Source organism: Haliotis asinina, chromosome 1, assembly GCF_037392515.1.
Source record: "Haliotis asinina isolate JCU_RB_2024 chromosome 1, JCU_Hal_asi_v2, whole genome shotgun sequence".
NCBI lineage: Eukaryota > Metazoa > Mollusca > Gastropoda > Lepetellida > Haliotidae > Haliotis > Haliotis asinina.
In genome coordinates, this window is record NC_090280.1 from 23,709,595 (window position 1) to 23,722,335 (window position 12,741).

The following is a 12,741-nucleotide window of genomic DNA, read 5'->3' on the forward strand; positions in this document are numbered from 1 at the left end:
TGTATCTGCCGAGGGTTATTCTCAGAAAGGTGTGTCAGTTGAGTGGAAATGGTTCGTTCACTGGCACTCAGCTCGAGTGCTGTTGCAGCAAGACCAGGTAGGCTCAAATGGTTTGTAATGCCCACATTTAACTATCCAGATGGAATGTAATCTCAGACATTTACCATTACCTGGAGCATAGAGAGTAGTCTTTCTTTCTCGATGCATTGCTTCATCTATCTGCATTGTCACAGTCTACTGTTGATTGGGGCAGTGGGCAAACCTGGTGGTTAAAGCACTTGCTTGTGATGCTCAAGTCCAGGGTGCAATTCCCTACTTCGCTACAATGTGTGAAGCCCTTGTCTTGTGTCCCCTGCCATGGTGTTGCTAGAATATTGCTAAATGTGGTATAAACCTACACTCGTTAACTAGTGTTAGCATCCTTAATTCTTGAAATCATGGTCCTGTGAAGATCCAGGTAAGAATTGGTCTCCATGTTTGTTGTTGTAGGAAGCAACTAAGGGGATTAGGTGGTCAGGTGCTCTGGCTTACACTGTCATCATATCACAGTTGCATGGATTGATGTTCATGTTGTTGATCACTGGATTGTCTGGTCCAGTCATGATTATTTACGGACCACCGCCATATAGCTGGAAGGTTACAGAGTGCAGCATTAAACAACAACCAATTTAAGAATCATGATTTCTTTCATTTTTCAAAAATCTATTGTTTTCATTCTTTATGTACTGTTGAAGTGTTTTGTGTCAGTCTGAAGAGTTTGTTTTTTGCCTTTCTAGTATCTTACTGTCTTGTGTACACCGAATGAATCGTTGACCTGTAGTTGGTTTCTCTCCAGAAATGAGGGAACATTTTGTCATCTTGACGGATGAGATCTATGATAAGCAGTATTGATAGCCAAACCAGACATACTTAACACTAACTGAGTGTCAATCCTTGAAATATGGTTTGAAAGGTTGCAGTTTGGTCTCTTTGTTAGAGCATGGCCTGTGTCTTGGTTCTGGAGCAGTGGAGGATGTGTGGATCGGTTTACAGGAAAGTAGTATTACTTGTTTCACTCACTGTGTCATGTATCAGCTTGTGGTGGAGATGGAGCTCCTCCATGGGTGGTGTGAACCTGGGAACCAAATGAGGCAATATATTACTGGGTGTACTTACTTAATGTGGGGACTCACTCTGATAGAAACACCACCAGGGACACCATCTTGAGAGGATCTTCCATCTCAATATATTACAGGGTGTACTGACTCTGTGGGGACTCATGCTTGGTTGAAACGTCATGAAGGACACCAGTTCATTCTACCAGGGACAAGGTATAACTGAGGCAGCCCAATTCATGACAGTTTGAGGGGATGCTTTAGTCTGTCTCACAGTCCCTGAGCATAATTTTCCTGTCTGCGAAACCCTCATTGCAGGTTTCCTCAAGAATCTACCATTTCACTGAGAAATATACATTTTATATTTGGGATTATTTGTCACTATCAGAATTATATATATTATAAGACTCAGTGTTCGTCCAGTTAATGTTTATTCACATTGAGTTTTCTTCAAAATAATTATAATATGTCTGCAGACTGGAAGATTTGTAAGATTTGAACTAAAAATAAGCAGTTCCTGTTCAGGCATATCAGCAATAACGACAATTACTGTTCGAACCAAAATCACCACATTATTTTCCCTACAGCCTAGCCCACCCTGCAGTGTGGTCTGTCTCACAGTCTCTGAACCACATTATTTTCCCTACAGCCTATCCCACCCTGCAGTGTGGTCTGTCTCACAGTCTCTGAACCACATTATTTTCCCTACAGTCTAGCCCACCCTGCAGTGTGGTCTGTCTCACAGTCTCTGAACTACATTATTTTCCCTAAAGCCTAGCCCACCCTGCAGTGCTATAGCTCTAAATAAAGCAAGTCTACATTTCCCCAGGTTCAGGTTCTGAATCTGAATTCAAATGAAATAGGTAGGTTTCTTACAATTAAATATATATATATTCAGAGCCTGAGCATAAGTCTAGGTTAAAGTATTCGCATCTTATGCTGAAGACCTTATACTCTCTCCATCACTCTCATTTCATCACTTACACCTCACTCTCCCTCATTCACTGTCACTCACTCCATACACTCACACTCGCTCACTGATGAATCTGTTTGTGAAGGATCTCTGTGTATTTCCTGATACTAAAGCCTAAGACCGGAGCACTGATGACATTACTGAAAATGACTCCCAAAAATATATACTCTCAGTCACCATGACTTCTATTTTTTCAAAGTCTGCATTAAACCCTTACCTGATACAGAATGAGAGAATGGAGCAATGACACCAGTATGTCCATTACAGGATGTATATCAATCTCCAGGCATGCATCAAACAACGCTTATGAAGAAGCAGAACTAATTGTTTTCTCACTGCCACTGTGTACAGTTGCCCTGACAGCAGCCTTGCAGTGACACGGAGAGATACTATCTGCCTTACAAATGTCACTCAAGAGCTGTACCTCATGAGAAGGTCCCTCCTGTGTCTGTGAGAGTTAATACCCTTACTGAGCAAACCTTGACACAATCTCTCTACAGTAATTGCCTTCTACTTCCAGCTGGTGGAACAACACAGATGTTATTCTTGGAATGTTTCAGTCAAGACAGTTCACAACTACTCATGGAAACAATCCTAAATATGATCTTGTTAAACTTTGTTAGTGTTTCAGAAATGTGTTACAACAGAATGGTTTCCAGATAAAATTGGTGACTATACTGTGGCACTGTCAGTAGTCTTTAAGGAAGTACTCACAAACTAATTCAATTAAACTTGAAGCTCAGCTTGGTTTTTTTTTTTTTGGTTTTTTTTTATCCAGAAGGAGTAAAACCTTGCCCACGTTTGTTGCAAAGTGATATTAATACAGGATGCTCCATGCAGCTAGTGGCTCTGAATGTGAGGAGACAAGACTTGTGTGCTTGAACAGAACTTATCATCTGAAGTGTGATAACTTGTATATCTTACAGAAAACATTGATTTTATTGTGCAGTTTCAAAATGAAGAGTTGTTCAAGGGCACCAACTCTTCAAAATGGATAATATCTGTATATAAGTGGACATTGGCTTCCTACATCCAGTGTGTTAATGCAGGACTTTTAAGGAAAAGAGAGCAGGGTCACCAAATTAACACATTTGACTTTTAGCTTGATGGTGATGTAAGGCTCTGCATGGAAACATCACACCATGCTGTTGACAAAGAGTTGTCATCCATATGTTTCATTGAGGACAGACTGATACTGCACTCCAGTCTCCCTCAGACACCTTCGCTGGATCCACCATTTGTTAATCCTAATACAGGTACTGATGTAATGTTTTCATTACTTGTATGTCTGATGTATTCTGGTTGTGTTTCAGGGCGGAGGCATATTACCAGTGTATGATAGCTCCTCCAGCCTGGAGTCCAGATGTAGTAGCAGCAGCAGCAGTATGAAGATACGACACCACTCAAGGTGGGTAGATGGTAGACAGACTGTCTGGGTGGGTAGATGGTAGACAGAATACCTAGGTTGGTAGATATTAGGCAGATTAATTAGGTGGATAGAGTATGGACAGACTATCAAGGTGGGTAGAAGGTAGACAGACTGTCTGGGTGGGTAGATGGTATACAGACTATCAATGTGGGTAGATGGTAGACAGACTGGGTGGGTACATGGTACACTAACTATCTAGATGGATAGAAGGTAGACAGACTACCTAGGTTGGTAGAGATTAGGCAGACTAATTAGGTAGATAGAGTTTAGACAAACTATCTAGGTGGGTAGAAGGTAGACACCTACCTAGGTCACTAGATGTCAACAGATATGGATTGTCGGGTTATGAGCTTGATACTTACTTGACACAATGTTTCCCATGGTATAACAATGCAGTACTTACAAGCACTGCATATGTAACTCTAAGTGCAAGCCACACTAAGTCCACACCACACTAAGTACACACCACGCTAAGTGCAGACCACACTAAGTGCACACCACACTAGATGCACACCACACTACACCACACTCTGGGACATTACATTATACTTGCAGCTACTACTGTTTACATCTTTGTAAGTCTTCTGAGGTCTGTAAAGTACATCCCAAACCAGGGCATGATAATAAGCTGGGTCCAGGAGGCATCTGCTGTATTTACATGTATGGTTCCTGTACGCGTGATGTGTAGACAGGTGAATGTCCTCCTGCCCAATCTTGTCCAGATGTCCAGCATCATTGTACATACAGCTGCATCAACACAGCTAATGGCTCTCGTAGAACTGAATGTCTGTTTAGAACATCTTTCTTTGGAAGAATGTTGAGATTTGTGAGTTTGCAGAGTACTTTACGAGAAAAGACATACATTTTATGAATTATGTTGGATAACAATATTGTTTTTATAGGATTATCACAGGCTATTTATACAGCACACATATTCACACAACTAGTACATGTGCAAGGCACTGGTGTTTTACTTTGATCATGGATCATCCATATGACAATATATTGATGAACAACTTCTTTATTTCAGTGAGAGCGATGTTTTTAATCCATATTCTGTTCACCACCGAAACGTATCGTAGTGACTGTAATAGTTTTTCATCCATATATTGTTATCCTTCCTTACTGTTACTTCTAAATGGGTCTCAAAGAAGTTATGAATTATGTTTTTGGGGTTGTATGACAAGGAGGAAAGGATTCTTGACTGTGACAGTGTTTACAGATTGTACACTGAAACCACACTGATTCAGCATTATAGAGTTGTCAAACGTGGATGTTATGCCTTATATTGCCTGTATTTGTCAATGGTGGTAATAAAAATGCAGGTATATTAGTAGGCATTAGACACTAGAATTCACTATTGACAATAGTGCCAGTGTTTGGCTATACTGGCAATGTTGTACGACATTGCCATTATCAAATGAGAGTGCCAACATTAGATCACAGATCACCATTTGAAATCATCGATATCTTACCACTTTCATATTTTCAACTATATTGCTAATATTAGAAATTGTGTCTTATGCCGACAGTGGAGTGTTCGACGGTTCTACACGCTTTCCAAAGCTGGAGGAATGTGCTCACTTCCACTATGAGTCGGTTGAACTTGGACCTCTGGAGGTAGGTGTACAGCTGCAGAACACCAACGTGAATCTTGCCATGGTACTATTTCCATGCTGTCTCCATTTAAATAAGGATTTGATAGCATTAATTTAAAGTGACTTTTTTACAGTAAGGATATTCCAAAACTGTTTGATAGAAAATAATTTTAGCTTTCAACGATTCCAGATTTCATCATACTGTACCGATAGTGTTGTAGTTTACTGTTTTTTCCCCTAGGTCCAGCTGTGTGAGGAAGATCGGGAAAACTACCACCACAATGAAGAAGAGAATGGGGAATATTCATACCTCCTCCGTGTCAAGTCCAACGACAAGACATGGAACGTACGGCGGACGTACGGCAACTTTCGTATGTTGGACAGGCAGCTCCACAAGTGTATCTTCGATCGCAAGTTCAGCCATTTGCCTGAGCTTCAGAAAGAGGTGGACAGCAGCAAGAATAACAAGGTTTGTTTGAAGTCAGAAATCAAGCATGACCATCAGGGACTTGATGTTAATATACCATTGTGGTTATATGCGAAATGCTTCATATTTACAAAACAAAGAGGCTGTCTCATTGTGTCAGGGTGGTGGGGGTAGCCTAGTCGTTAAAGAATTTGCTCATCATACTAAGACTCGTGAAAATGCCCCCCTCTGTAAAAAAAATAAACACTCTCTCTCTCTCTCTCTCTCTCTCACTCACTCACTCACTCACTCACTCACTCAGCCACTTGATATAGCTTAGGAGTGAAAATTCTGAAAAAGTGCATGCTGGTGACTTAATTCTCGAACAAGTTCATGGGCTAGTATAAACACAAGTGATAGTAACATTCTTTTCTTTGGTCCTGTACCAAAGTTTTGCATACCATAACTTTATGAGTCTGTTGTCATGTAAACATGCAAGAATACCTGTCTAATTTGAGTATTTTGACATAAGATGGAACCAAGGTGCATGTTTCCTTTGCCGACAATCAGATGCAAATAGTTGTTGGCACCAAACAAAGTCTTCATAGACAACAGGGAAATGTTTGGCAAATGCGCACTGCCCTGGTGTACATCAGCAATAAGGCAAGCATGTGGACTTAATTTAGGGATGTTCTTGGAATAAGCAGTTAGATACGTAGTTAGTTACACTGAAACAGCTCATCCTGATGATGAAACAGGCCATGGGAACTGGTTTCACAAAGCCATAAATGCACTGAGACAATTGAATCTCCCATCATGATAGCTGTAGTGTTTAAGGTTTAGTGGCATGTTTGAGTCTAGGTCTAGACTATGTAACCTGAACCCTGTGTGAAACTGACTTAATACCCATGTATGGGCACCAAGTTAGTATATTTCACTACATCACACATGCTTGAGTTTGCAGGCAAGTAAAGTGCTTTAGGGAGATTTGATCCATGAAAATCCTTGAAAATGAAGCCAAATTTTGCTGTTAATGAGAAAGTCATTTCTGATATTATGTTTGTGTTAATATTATTCTATTATAAAAATTGTGATGTCACCACTTTTTGTGCACATAATTATATGATGTCATCATTTCATGTGAACATATGATGGTGAAGTCATCAAGCTTGTGAATCACCCAGAGGATAATTCAATAAAATGAGTGGTGAAGAGAAAAGCACATGTTATTGTGTGGCTCCCTGTGGTGTTGATCAAGACCTGTGTACGACATGTAAAGTGGTTGTGATTGGCTGAGTCATTGCCTGTTTTGAAGAGCTCGCATACTCACTGCCACAAATGCCATGGCTTGTTAATGGCAACAGCTAGGAAGTGTTAGTTATGGAAAATGTCCACAGATTTCGAAACCACAGTTTTCATCATGCAAAGGAAAATGAGGATTTGAATCTGGAAACAGTCACAACCTGAATTCGACAGCATATTCTGTTTCATGTATTTGTGGTATGAATTAAGTGGAAATGCCACCCAATGTGATGGAGAGGATGCGATTTTATGATAGACAAAATGATGGAAATATTGACAAGATGTCTGTCAACATTCTGGAGACAACAGTGGAAAGACAGAAAACATACAAAGAAATCTGAAAGTTTGGTGCAAATACTCATATATGACTGTAGTTATGATCAGAGGAATTTCTCAGCATGCTTGAGACAGCATTATCAAGAAGTCTGAACAAGTTTGTCACAAATATTGAAATATATCTTCAGCTGTAATCAAAGGAACATGCTAGAGACAGCAGTGGAGACAAAGCGTTATCAAGAAATCTGGACCATTTAATGTGATTTCTCTGGTGGATTTCTCTGGAGTATTGGAATATTGACTTCTGAGGTGCATTCCTTATGATAGAGTTCTGTCACCATCAGAGGAATATCTAGAAATATTGGAGACAACAGAAGAAGAAACTGTCATAAAAACACTTGGTTGTGACAATATTGACATGACTTTTCACACTGATTTCATGAACATGGACTGTTGAATTCTGAGGTGTTGTTAAGGTGATGTTAATGAATTAGATCTGTTTTTGTGGAATTTAATGGCCATAATTCATGAGAAGAATCACAGATGAAGCATTAGTGGTGTTTTGAAGATTATGTGTTGTTGAGGTTGCAGTATGGTGTAGTTAGGTGACAGTGACATTGATGCACAATGGGTGAATAAGATGAGAAAATATAGGTGACTCTGAGCCTGCAGACCAAGGCCATGTTTGACAAGCTTGCATCAGACTGTGTGTGTTTCTGTGTACATCACCCAGATCCCACATCAAGACAACATGTCATGTGGATATTGATTGTTGAGTCTATCAAGATTTCTTTAAAACTTCACTGTGACAGAATCTTACTTCAGGCATAAAGTTTCCTTGTGAGCAGAGGTTTTGATGTTCAGGACTAGATAAAAACCATCAGGTTTGACTTAAAGAGTTCCGCCTTGGATGTGGTGCTATAGGACTGTCATGTTGATGGACTGCAAAATGACAGGTGCTTGCCTGAATTATTGTCCTGGATTTCCTCCAGATGTATGTGGATGACACGTGTGATGTCTGTCATGTGAATCGATAGTACTGTGAACATTTGAAGATTTCTTTCATCATAGTCTTTAGACAGTGAAATGAAGATCTGGGTCTCCTTTCCCAAAGCACTGCGGTGATCATAAGTCACTAAGGTAACCTCAGTGCAGTGCTAAAGAATACCTTAGTAAAGGTTGCTTCATGAAACAGTTCTGTTGTTAAGGAAACAGCATGTGGTGACAGTGTCAGAAATGTCAAGGTGGAGTGTGGGAGAAAATTGTCAGCGAAAGGTGACAAGATGTCAACAAGTCAAAAAAACTTCTATTTATTTAACCAGAGCTACAGAACATCGATAATCCTCCTGTAATGTCAGTCATCACATAATTTGAATTTTGTGACAGATCATTCTAGTGAGTCTATTATAGGGTTCTTCTGACCATAAGGAATAGATATGGCAAGATCTTTACAAGACTGAATACGTGGAGGGGCGTTGTCACTACCATGAGGACAGATGTTGTGTTATTTACTGCAACTGCTGCACATATAGTCCACATGGTCAAAGGTCAACTAATACAGGAAGTGTCAGATACAGGCTTTTACAAAACTTACCGTCACATGTTATCATCCTGAACCCATTTTATATCCATACAATCAGTTTGTCATGCCAATAACATGTGGATTATTGATAACACGAGCTAAAATAGAAATTAGGAAAACAATTCTTTGTGGCCTGGATATAGTCAAATATGTCTGTGGGTGACTTTTTGCTGTCTGGGCACAGCATGTCCACGAAGATAAACTACTGACTGTTACACATTTGAAAAACTGCTTATGACCTGGAAAAGGTGGTCTGGATGTGTTTATACTGTGTGAGAACAACCCGTTTGTGATGGCTGTATAGCAAACTTGGATATGATTTTAAAGGATTTAGCTTGCAGCAAGAACAAGGTCATGTATACCAGACAGTGGGTGTCTGCTGTGTTAGAACAGCCTGTACCTGAAGACATTGTGTGACATTTGTAACAGAACTCCCTATGTTACTGTGACTTTGAACTCAAGTATATTGGTAGAGGAAGATGATTATGGCCGTAGGCAGCTTGGTGGTGAAAACCTTCACTTGTAAAGCCGAAGATCTGGATTTGATTCCCCACATGTGTGAAGCCCATTTATGGTGTCCCCTGCCATGACATGGGTGGAATATTGCTAAAAGTAGCATAAACTATCTCACTCACTCTTTCACTCACTCACTCACCCACTGTGTATGATGAGCAGTCACTTACTTCCTGACCTCTTCAAGAAGTGGAACATGTGCTGTCAGTCAGAAACAAAGTGGCAGACTTTCTTGTGACTGGTTTGGATAATTATTGTGGTAGGGTTGTGACTTTGCTCTTGTGTTTTTCTATGACTAATGTGTCCAAGGTATTATTCATCGCTAGGATTTGTTCATGAGATTACTATAGCCAAAGGGAGACAACTCTGTTGTCTTGGAGTCCAGTGCATCTACCAACAATGATTCATTTCTAATCATATCCATTGTGTTGTGATTTCAACAACAGGACACACAAGTCCAGATGTATTACAGTCCCACCTGATACCAGTTACTCAATTCTACACATTTTGGGAAGGTTCACAAGTGTCTCTGGATCACCTGTTTTTCTGGATCACACTAAACAAACAGTTCCTGTTTCACCCAGGTCCATGTGTTCAGAAGAACTTGTATCCTGTTGAAACAATGTCATCAACATAGATGTTGTCACTGACAATTGTGACAAGAGCCAATGGAATATGAGCTGTTCTAAGGCATGTGCTTTGTCAGGATAAATGAAAATGTTATGTCTTTTGTATGATCTAGATAGGGTGGATGGATGCATTTCGTGATCTGAACTCACAACTGGGTAGTCTGAGCTCTGATATTGAGGTCTGAAAACTCAGTTGGGTGGTTTGAACCTATAGATGGAAGATCACAACTCTCAGTTGGGTGGCTTGAACTCCTATTTTGTTAGTTTGAACTCACAATAGGGTGATATGTATTCTCAGTTTGGTGGTCTGAACTCGAGAGATTTTAACTGAAGTCATTTGAAAGAGCAAATCTTACAGTGGGTTGTTTGCACTGAAAGATCTGATAAAGTAAGAGAGATCTTGATTAATTCCATATGTCATGGGTGTTAGTCTTGGTTTTTTTTGTGTTTATTGATGTTGTTCTTGTTGCAGGAATTGGAGAGGGTATTGAGGAGGTACCTGAAGCACTTCTCGGAGATTGCTGGAAGTATGATCAACTGTGGATCGGTGCTTAACTGGTTAGAGGTATGCTGTCTGACAAGTCTATGTGTCGTTTGAGAACCAAATGGTTTAAATGGTCTTCATCAAAGTTTTCACATGGAAATGTTTCTGAAGCCTGTTTCACTTTTTCTTCATTATGACTGATATTACTGAAGGTTATGCTGCACATTTTATAGTCAAGTACAGTTGATGATAATGAAAGGTACATTCTTAATGCAAGGACTCCTGAATAACTTCTTCTCTTGAGGGGCGGTGGGGTAGCCTAGCAGTTAAAAAAATCATTCATGACACCAAAGGCCTGGGTTCAGTTCCCCACATGGGTACTGTTGAGCCCACTTCTTGTGTCCCCTGTAGTATTGGAATATTTCTAAACTCTAAACTCACTCGCCCACTCACTCACTCACTCACTCACTCACTTGATATCCCTCTTGATGTCCATGTTTTAGATTGACAATAGAGGTAATCGGCTGCTGGCTGTTGACGACTCCGGTATCAATACCCCCGCCATTGCTGCTGCACACGTCGTCAAGCGCTACAATGCTCAAGCTGTAGATGAAATATCTCTCGATGTAAGTCGCAGAAGATACTAAGCATGCATTATGCGTCACCTGGCATGTCTGAGGCCAGGGTGACCTGCCAGTTCTCACGACCAATGAATAAGAATAATCACATGGAATTATTAGTTACAGCTTTAAACATGTCAAAAGACATTAGAAGACAATCTGAGATACAAATACTGTGTCAAATAAGGTGTTCAAATACACCAGCTTTGCCAGCAATTAATCAATGCTGGAGAACATTGTTGGCATTAGTGTAATAACAAGTGGGACCTCAAATGATCAATGAATGAACTAATATCTATAGCTTTCTAGGCACCAAGTAACATCAATATTTGTATGTCATCAGACACAAGCCTTTTGTCCAGCCTTGTCACTTTATTGATTATTTTCAGTTTACTTTTTACCCTTTTCACAGTTTACTCATACAATGCAATCCATGTCTGAGTAGAGCAATACTGATCATGAGATGCTCCCCATTACAGGTGGGAGACATTGTGTCTGTGATTGACATGCCTCCAGCAGATGATACCATTTGGTGGCGAGGGAAGAGAGGGTTTGAGGTAACAAGGCACCATCCAAAACTCTGGAAGTTTCATGACCAGATGTTTACTTCAAAATGTTGCGATAACAATTGGACTAGCTTAATGATTTCCTGACATTATTTCTTCCAAATTTGTTGCCATAAAAGGCGACGATGCTTGTCGTAAGAGGTGACTAACGGGATCGGGTGGTCAGGCTTGCTGACTTGGTTGACACATGTCCTCGGTTTCCCAATTGCGCAGATCGATGCTCATGTTGTTGATCACTGGATTGTCTGGTCCAGACTCGATTATTTACAGACCGCCACCATATAGCTGGAATATTGCTGAGTGTGGTGTAAAACTAAACTCACTCACTCACTCACTCACTCACTCACTCTTCCAAATTTGAGATTTACAAAAGAAGTTTCCTTCTACTATTATGCACAGTAAAGAGCCTGTGAGATTTCTGGGTTTCAAATCCTTGTACCATAATCATATAATTAAACAGATCAGATAACAGCACACTTCCTTTCATTTTTGATCGGTAAAGATCCAGGTTAGAATTGGTCTTCAGTAACCAATGCATGTCATAAGAGACGACTAACAGGATCGGGTGGTCAGATTTGCTGACTTGCTTGACACATGTCATCATATCCCAGTTACGTAGATCAATGCTCATGCTGTTGATCACTGGACAGTCTCATCCATACTTGATTATTTACAAACCGCCATCAAGTAGTTGAAATATTGGTGACAGCTAGGTTAAACAACAAACAAATCACAGCCAAACCCTTTCATTTTACAATGTTGTGTCAATGTTTGTATTGGCAGGTTGGTTTCTTCCCAAGTGAGTGTGTGGAGGTGATCGGGGACAAGGTACCGCCATCCATGGCATCACGTATACCTCCACCTCCAGCTTCCAAGAAGCCCTGTAAGTATACCCTCTAACCGTACAGCCGTAGTGTAAGCACAGTTTGGAGTCGCACAATCTGTAACATGCAGTTAAACCATTGCAAGGAACTCACTGGATTTCAACATCAATTATCAACTACTTTGTGTACTTTTTCAAGAAATTACAAAACAACATGAGAGTATCTGATGAAAACCTATTTTGATTTGAATTCAGTTATAAGTTTCTTCCATTTTCAGTACATTTTTCAGAAATCAAAGTATCTGATTTGTCTTAATCTGATTTTTTAGTTACACACAGAGTCAAAAAGTTTCAAATTAATAATCACCGTGGAAAAAGTAATGTTTTTAAACCAATTTATCTAGATTCTTATTATGGTTATGTCATAAATATTTAATGATATATAA

General features: G+C 39.9%; 1 protein-coding gene across 8 annotated transcripts in view; it reads left to right on the plus strand.

Annotated features, from left to right (window-relative positions):
* The window catches only part of LOC137288891 (uncharacterized), a 148,297-nt gene that overhangs the window by 117,938 nt on the left and 17,618 nt on the right, over nt 1–12,741 (plus strand). For all 8 annotated transcript variants that reach the window (XM_067820822.1, XM_067820819.1, XM_067820820.1 and 5 more), the window contains 7 exons: nt 3,381–3,475; nt 5,029–5,116; nt 5,336–5,563; nt 10,275–10,367; nt 10,790–10,912; nt 11,386–11,463; nt 12,256–12,355. In XM_067820822.1, coding sequence (XP_067676923.1) covers nt 3,381–3,475; nt 5,029–5,116; nt 5,336–5,563; nt 10,275–10,367; nt 10,790–10,912; nt 11,386–11,463; nt 12,256–12,355 — 805 coding nt within the window. The remainder of the gene's footprint in view (nt 1–3,380; nt 3,476–5,028; nt 5,117–5,335; nt 5,564–10,274; nt 10,368–10,789; nt 10,913–11,385; nt 11,464–12,255; nt 12,356–12,741) is intronic.